Here is a 9,137-nt window from a genome sequence, read left to right on the forward strand (position 1 = left end):
ATACACATGGAAGGATTATCATTCAGATTCTCGCTAGATCCTATGAATCTGAACAATAATCCTTCAATGTAAATGCTGCTAGCGATTAAATGAGAAATGAGAATTAATTCGCTTATTGTTCGTCGTTCAGTTTGTGCAGGTATAAAAATGACGAACAGCCTGTGTAAACAGGCAGTCGTTCATCTATGAAGGACTGCATATTTACTGTAAATGGAGGCAGACTTCTGGTAGAGATCTCTGGCCTGCTCCACCTCCATTCACTGAGCGATCATAGTACCTGTGTGAAAGAACAGGAGTGATAATCACTGGGACGCCTCACAAGAACTGGCCTGTGTAAAAGGACCCTTAGGGTGGTTTCACACCTGTGTTTGGGGTCCTTTTAAAACTGATCAGTTTTTAACTGAATGTGGACTGATAACAAACTGAAACAGAACTGATGTATGCATGCAAATACATTTTTTGGGGTAGAGTAGCTGATTGGATATGCAGGTCATTGCAGACTCCACACATTTCACTCTGGGGGGTCTGCCAGAGCTCTTCCTTTAAGCCAGCACAATGCACGCAATACACACTCCTGGCTAGTGGGTGGTGGCTGGGCTTCTCCCTCCCCATCCTCTTCTCTTCCCTCCTCCTCACTGTCCCTCTGAGGTCACCTACTGTTTTGCTTTGCAGTGTACTGATAAAACGGATCCATTCGACACTGAAGGCAGATAAAAGACCAAAAGTTTGCTTCGCTTTGTCATAGACTTTACAGAAACAAAATATAAAGATGCTTTTGTCTTTTTTGGATGGGAAGTATAACGCTGCAAGTTGCACTTTTTTTTCATTCATAACAACTGAAATCGAATGGAACGGAATCAAACTGAAACCCAAACTGAGAGCACAAATATGTATTGATCTCTACGGGCACAGTTTGCTTCAGGTTTTTTTTTTATAAAAGAAAAAAAAAGGCAGACAAAGACTGAGGGACAGACGCAGATGTGAAACCACCTTTAGTCAGTTGTTCAATTACTTTTGAGCCTGTGGAGGTAGTATTTAAAAATGACTGTAATTCCTAAACAGGTAACACTATATTTTTCTAATCAAATCTCTTAAATTCTACATGTAAATCATATAGTTGAAAAAAAAACACACTCAATTCAAAGATATAAATTTCTTTTTAAACTTGTTTTATTTTACACAAGAAGAAATTTGCAACCCTACAGATATATGCATTATACAGATTACCTACAAGCATTGTGGTGAAGATATCTTACCGCACAGAAACATGCAAATGAGATGCTGTAATTGTACCAACCCATCAAATAAAGATAACATATTATTCATCTTGCATGGCATAAAAACAAAATGACAGGTATTTAGTTTTTCTCCCGTTTCTCCTCCTCCCCAAAAAATTAATACAAGTTAACTAATAAATTATATGTACCCCCAAAAAGGTCCAAATAAAAACTATAAAATGTCCCTAAAAAGCAAGCCACTGTACAGATCTGTCAACAGAAAAGTTAAGTCATGGTTCTTGGAATGAGCGGATAAAAAATTGCTTGGTCCTGAAGGCCTAAAATTGGCCTTTACCTTAAGGGGTTACTCATCTGCCTATAGCTTATAGTGAGATCATAATTTTGATTTAATCACTTTCTACTAGTAGTCACCATTTAAATGCAAAATGTTTTCCACGGAGAGATTAATGGCATGTCAAAAGAATATGTCTTAAATGTCTGACTGATGGATATTGAATGACTATGAAAGATGTCAACCTCCAAAGAGAAATAATGTCTACTAATGGCCTGTTACGACCATCTCCAGTGTGACAAACGTACTTATTTATCTGACAGCCATTTATCCCAAATCCACAATAAGCATGCCGATTCCTCTGGCAGCAGCTTATCTCCTATCCAAAAAACATAAAAAGAGGGATTGGGCATGTTGAATTTCAACATGTCTGATCCCTCTTACCCCTCTGAAATCTGCTGTGTTTGACTGTTGCAAAAGCCAGCTCACCTCTGTTTACGTTGGATAACTTTACTTGTTTCTGATTTCCAATAGGTGGAAGTTCTGATTGCTACTAGCAGTGTTACATCGCCAGTCTTATTTACTACATCCGCCTACCTATCTGTTAATATTATGAGGACAATTGATTTTTTTAAAACCTACCCACTCGCTGTTAATGTAAGTCTACTAATATCATTTTTAAAAAAAACAAAACACTGATATTATAGTGTATGTACATGGGGTGGACAAAAATATGGAAACACCGTATGTATGGAATTTTAATCATTAGCATGGAGCTCCCTCTTGACCCGTGCTTGGCTGAGAGCTTTCCCGCCAAATTTATATTTTTTTCACCTCTTGCCCTGCTCTGGGTGGTTTTGGGAGCCAGCTGGTAACAGCATCTAAGTGGCTCAAACCCGTGACCAATGCAATATTGTTACTCGGGCAGATGTTCATTTCTGCCCAGCAGCATTTGCGTCATATTACCTCCACTTAAAATCGGTTTTACATGTCTTATTGAAATATGATTTATAATCTCATGTAACTTAAGGCATACATTTCGTATGGCGTTTCTATATTTTTGTCCACCCCCTGTAATTGTGCATAGATAGAGGGACATATAAAATGTAACCCAGAAATACATGTTACATGCTGTGTACTAGCTTGTCCATTAAATATTTTCTACATAACATGACAGTAGATTAAAAGAGCGTTCGCTCTATTAAATTGTAGGATGATCTGTGCTTTTCTGATTCTATATAATGACTATTATAATTGTTCATTTATATATACTTTACTATATGTATTTGTTCTTCTATCTTCTGTTATATACGATGCGTGTATATCGAATATGCATATAATATTTATTTACACATACTATACTGTCACCCTCTCTGCTCCATTTTAAAATGTTAAGAAAAACAATGTTCTAGACATGACTGTTGATTGGTGGATTCTTTCCTGTCATTATTTGAATCCTGTTAATAAATGTTTGAGTCATAATTGGCTAAGTGACTAGAAGAATTTCTCTTTCAGCATTTTCATGAGGTTTTGCTGTTACTCCTGATGCTGATCCTGCTGATACAGGCTGTGCTCACAAATATTACCATCATCCACTGTGTACATTTCAAATCACAAATGAGATTGCGGGATTCATTGTGGAATGTGTCACATTTGGACAAATCTGATTACAGGGGTGTAGAAGTAAGTATCAGGTGAACTGAAGAACGCATATACTGCGCTATTCAAATGCTTCAATTGAAACAATATGTGCAGCTGCAAGTAATAGTAAGAGAATCCTTGGAAATTTCGTCGATTTCTACATTGATTACTAGTAAAACATGGTCTGATTGTTATCCAAGTCATAATTATAGACAAGCACAATCTTAATTAGTAACACACAAATAGTTGCACGGTTCGTGTCTTTTATTTGATCACCAGTGCAGGGAGAAACAGTAAGTAAATCCTTGAGTTTAATAACCTGTAGTTACCCCTTTAGCAACAATCACCTACACAAACATAAGATTTGCACCACATTGAGGAGAAATTTTGGACTGTTCCTCACGCAAATGTCTTTCAGTGCATCAATATTTTTTATAGTTTTCCTTACTGAATACTATATATCAGGGGCGTAACTAAAGGCTCAGGGGCCCTGATGCAAATAGTGAGCTGGGGCCCCCCTCTATCTGTACCTGTACCCATACCTAAACCATGCTGCACAGAGACATAACTTGAAGCTTCTGGGCCCTAATGCAAAACCTGTAACAGGGCCCCCAACTATAAGGCTTTATTCATAGTACAGGGCTCCCTATATGGAGAAGAGAGGCCTTATGGTCCCCCTAAGGCTCCTGGGCCCGGGTGCCACTGCATCCCCTGCATCCTCTATAGTTTTGCCCCTACTATATATCATTCCTTTCTGTATTTTGAATATCATTAACCTACCACTTATTGATATTACTACAGTCTTTACTTCATATTACTGGTAGGTATGAGATTGATGAAAACTTTCAAGATTGACAAACACCTCTAAGGTTAGGACAATGATTTCTCCAAGTATGACGGAACAATATGGCAGACAACATGCTTTGTTCTGGAAGTATACCTCTAGTTTTTGATGTGGGTTTTGGTGTCGGAGTCAAAGCCAGGAATAGATCCAAAAAGAAGGGGAAGTTTAAAGAAGGAATTTCTGTTTCCTTTCTTTATATCAAACTCAAAAAACTACATTTGTCATTCTAGGCTTCTAAGTATTGATCTGCGGAACTACTGCTGTGGTGGCATTTTTTCTTTACAGTTAGCGTTTCCATGCTGATAGCTGGGCTAGCCAGGAATGAAGTATAAAGATCATCATAACCATAACAGGGCATAAAAGATGGAAAGTGCTAGAGTGAGCCAAACAGCTAATAGGAAAAAAAAATGGATTAACTCAAATATCCAAGGAGGAAGAAACCAATTTTGTCCGTTTCATCATTTGTAGGGTTGGAAAGACAAGCTAGGTTTATAATCCAGGAGACTCCAATAGCTGCTTAAAATTAATACGAATGTCCGGGTGTTGGTTTAGTACAATATTCAATGTTTCGTAGACTTTCAAATGTGTGCAGCAAATTTCCAAATAACTAATTCCCAGTCTGTCTTAACTGTGTTCAGTATATACTATGTGAGGGGTTATTCTAACAAGTCAGGAGCAGTGTGTTGAGCCATTGAGGAGTTACAGCATGGTGGATAGGTTACTGCACCTGGTAGGTCATATAGATTTATTTGGTTATTGCTATTGCAAAAGCTACAGGGCTTGTTAAATGAGATTTATACTTCATTTTATTTATTTTTTCCAGGTTTCCAGCAATTCTCTTAGAGACTTTGACAAAGAAAAGGCATGGAAAGCTGTTATGGTACAGATGAGCCAGTAGTCTTGTTTTTCTCCTAATTCTGAGCACTTCCTGTACAGCCAAATTGTATTTCACTGACCCATCAGGCTGACATGTACTTTTATACAAGAAGGCCACTTTTACAAGGCAGAATTTTGCATCTATATTAGTAAGCCAAAACTAGAAGAAGGTCCAGAAGAAGATAGAAGCGCAAATCTTTCCATTACCTTGTAGCTTTTCTATGTGTAGGTTCCACTCCTAGTTTTGGCTTACTAGTACTGATGCAAAAGCTTGACCTAAGTTCTGCCGTGTGAAAGAGGACTTGGGCTTTGTCATTCCTTTAACTGGCTCTGTAGAACCTATTTTTCTCTACTCGACTGCACATCAGTTTGTTTGTATAGTTTTGTGTAATCGCTTTCTAATGTGTCTTAGAATAAAAAATAATTTCCTGTATGTAATGTACAACTATTAGCCCAAGATGTTCTATGTATAAAATAAAATTCCTATGTTGTTATATTTATTTTATCTTTTCTGTCCAGGTCTAAAATTACCGGCAAGAAGTGATGTAAGAAATCTAGTGAGTTTTCCAATCCCACATATTTTTATGAAAGAGGATCTGTCAGCACATGTTATGGGTTTTGGTTCATTTGGATTTTTTTTGTTTTTTCTTCTCTTTTATGAAATGCTATCACTTTGACTGGAACTCATATTTTGGGGGATTTGAACATGGCCTCTAATCATGTAACACAATAACAAACAGTCTATGGCTTGTAGAGCATGGACTCACTTGAGTATGGATTGCATAAACTGGTAGAAAGGCTCCTATTGCATCTCAAATTGTAGCAAATGTTAGTAATGGGATAGTCTTTTCAACCAACAATCAAAACAGAGCCTAATATCATACTACTCAGTCCTGATAGGCTTACCAATCAGCCTAAGAGGACCAAACAGTATGGTCTATAGGTGTAAACCCTTGTCCATGACTGGCTGCCAATTTGTTGAATTCCTGGATAACTCCTTAAGCCCATTAAGGACCAAGCGTTGTATATATACGGTGCTTGGACCTGGGCTTTAATCTCGTCCGATAGCAAATGTATGCACGGGATTAAAGCTCCTGCAATCAAGCAGGAACAGATCAGATTCTTGGCTGTCAGACACAGCTGAGAAGCCGGAGGAGAAGACAGAAGCCGTTTTTAACTGCTTTTGCTTTCTACTATAAAGCTACATTACGCTCAGAGTGCTAGGTAGAAAATGTAGGAAGCAGCATATATATATATATATATATATATATATATATATTATGAGAAGAGAATGACCCAATGATCCAAAGACCATAGAACCACCACATTTTTACTTTTAAAAATGCACCAGTTTTCTGGTGCAAATCGCAGCAGAAAACTTTGCAACATGCTTTTTTTCCCCCACATCTGAAAAGGGAGCATAGTTTCACTGCCAGCGGGTGTGACCTCAATGTGACATCACTAATGGTCCTTTTAGACAAACCGATTCTCGTTTCAACGAGCAAGTGACAGCACAACTAATTTGTTCACACTTGTGCAACCTGTTTGGACAGACAAATGCATCGTGGGCTCGTTCAAATAATAATCATTTAGACTCATTCAGTTTCTATATTCTCTTATGCGTTTAAACCAAACGATAAGCGAACAAGCCAACAAGGATTTTTATGCCGCCATAATATGAATGACGATTGAAAAGCAAACGATTCTCATTCGTTGTTTAGTTGTTGGCTCGCATTTAGATTGAACGATAATTCGCTTTTTACTCGTTTGTGCGTTTTTTTTTTGTTTTTTTTTCTGAACAATAATCTAAAAGCACCTTAAGCTATATAATAGGGGATATAAAATTAGACAAGCCAGTCTAAAGATGTCCCAGATTTATCATTCCTCAGAGTCACTTTGCTAAATCTGGCACATTTTAAGACTGTCTAGTCTAAAGCCCCATTTACACAGGACGACTGTTGGGCAAAAGATGCCTGACACTCGTCCCCGCATGTACTCGCTCCCGTGCTGTTGCACAGGAGCGAGTATCGTTGGCTCGCAGTGGGTCGGCTGGAGGAGATTTCTCTCCTCACTCTCCCACGCCCCTTTCCATTCACTTAACACAGTGGCTGTTCAGTATTGAACGGCTGCTATTTACACTGATCGATAATCATTTAGGATTTTATGCAGCTTAAAATTCTGAACTATGATCGTTTAGTATAAACAGCAGCTGTTCAGTACTGAACGGCCACTGTTAAAGTGAATGGAGAGGGGCGTGGGAGAGTGAGGAGAGAAATCTCCTCCAGCCGCCTAACTGCGAGCCAACGATACTCGCTCCTGTGCAACAGCATGGGAGCGAGTACATGTGGGGACGAGTGTCGTTTATCATTTGCCTGACAATCATCCCGTGTAAATGGGGCTTAAGTTTGCACTGTCTAATTTTTAGACAGTATTAGTAAGTCTGCCCTATGTTCTCTAAGGCGTCCTTTGTGGTTGGCAGGGTAACATAAATGACCTCACTAAATATTACAACCTGTGCGTGATGGTCTTCTACTAAAATGTGGTTTTGATATCGTATGGCTCATGGATTTAATTTCTTGTTACAGCAACAATTGGGGATTAACATAGCTTTGCAAGTAAAACTGTGACCAATGCCAAAAATGCATACGTCTACATGTAATTATACCTTTGTAGTTTTCAGTATTTACAACCTCCCAGCAAGATCTCATATATGCTATAAGTTAACTAATGCTTTGGTGCTACAATATAAACACCATACACATGAAAGACCCTTACGTGGAGCTGAATTGTATCTTAGACTCACAGGCCACGTACCAGCTCAATAGATTTTATCTTAGGGACCTTTCACATGGGACGGAATTATACTGCAAGACGCAGCCAAATCCGCAGCTGTGGAATTCCACACCAAAATCCACATGGATGCAGATACTGTTTACACAGATGCCCTGTAACTTTTTCTCACTATATATTAGGGTAATTCCCGACTATATCTCTGTAAAGTAGTGTCAACATGGAGCTTCACAATAGGGGCCGCTCCGGTGATTTTTTTTCCCCCATTCATTATGTTACTAGTTTCCCAGTATATATAAGTTGGCTAGTATTACGTTGATTAGTCATTCTTTCTTCCATCTTGCCGTTTTCTTGCACAATGGTCCATATGGCTGCTGTACAGACAATTATTGGGCTTAGTGGCCCAAGTGAAAACTGCTAAATATTAGGATTTTATCTAAATACACACAGACATTGAAAACTGTTTTTCCTGATTTTTTTTTTCTCAATGTTTAATAATAACTTGATTGAAACAATAGGTCTGGGGGCAGATTCCCTTTAAAGGGTCAATCGAATGAAAAAAAATCACCACAGATGTAACTAGGCCCCCAGTATATATAAGTTCATTAGTATTACCTTGGTTAGTTATTCCTTTCTATCCAAAGCTTCTCAGGTGGGTCATGTGATCTCATTCTGACTTAGTGTCCTCTGAAGTTAGTTTTTCAGTTGGCACAATTCCTGGGTGATGATATTACATGGACTCTACCACAGAAACTTTTCATGTGGGGAGAGCAGAAACTCATATCACAGTTTCTGCTGATGATTAAAGACTCCTGTTAATTAGTTATTAGTTATTATTACATAGTGAGGAGGATTACAACTCATCCTTCTGACTATAAAATTATGGCCTGTAGTTTATTTAGGTAAATATAAAATACAGAAGGTAATGGCAGTGTCCTCCCTGCAAGCAGAGATGGTACTGGCTGTAGCTGGTCATGTGATGGTGAGCTGATGCATCATGGGATTGCTTGCTGAGAGTATAGACAAAGTGAGCAGGGAGAAATCTCAGAATCAGTATGGCTTTTTTGGTGCAGTTTTCGATGTGATTGGTTTTTGTGGATCTGCTACTTGCTTTGGATTTTACAATGAATTGTTACATGTGTTTTTTTTCTGTATCCAAAACTAGAAATAGATTAAAAGCAGATGAAATACATAAAATAATTATATTTCTACTTTTTTTGGATGAAGACCTGATTTTAGCATAAAGTATGCAAACAATTCACCAAAACTGCACTGTATATATAAAGCCTCACCATTACTATTTTTGCAAATAATGTAATTTGTACAAATTAAATACATGTTGGTCCCCTCTGCATATTCCTCGGATGAATGTTTCTAGAGTTGGCACTTCTCTCAGCCTCTAGGGTGTTTGTGTTAGTTTACCAATAACTCATACTTACATTAGATTTATTGGGAAAGCTATAAAATTTAGCAGGAA

The 9,137-nt window shown here is 38.1% G+C and overlaps 1 protein-coding gene across 1 annotated transcript in view; it reads left to right on the forward strand.

Moving 5' to 3' along the window:
* The window catches only part of MLC1 (modulator of VRAC current 1), a 38,810-nt gene extending 33,494 nt beyond the window's left edge, over positions 1 to 5,316 (forward strand). The window contains exons 10-12 of the mRNA XM_066589896.1: positions 2,044 to 2,166; positions 3,025 to 3,192; positions 4,818 to 5,316. Of these exons, the coding sequence (XP_066445993.1) occupies positions 2,044 to 2,166; positions 3,025 to 3,192; positions 4,818 to 4,892 (366 nt within the window). The 3' untranslated portion in view covers positions 4,893 to 5,316. The remainder of the gene's footprint in view (positions 1 to 2,043; positions 2,167 to 3,024; positions 3,193 to 4,817) is intronic.
* Positions 5,317 to 9,137: the final 3,821 nt, after the last annotated feature.

The sequence above is a fragment of the Eleutherodactylus coqui genome, chromosome 2 (genome assembly GCF_035609145.1).
Source record: "Eleutherodactylus coqui strain aEleCoq1 chromosome 2, aEleCoq1.hap1, whole genome shotgun sequence".
NCBI classification, from domain to species: Eukaryota; Metazoa; Chordata; class Amphibia; order Anura; family Eleutherodactylidae; genus Eleutherodactylus; species Eleutherodactylus coqui.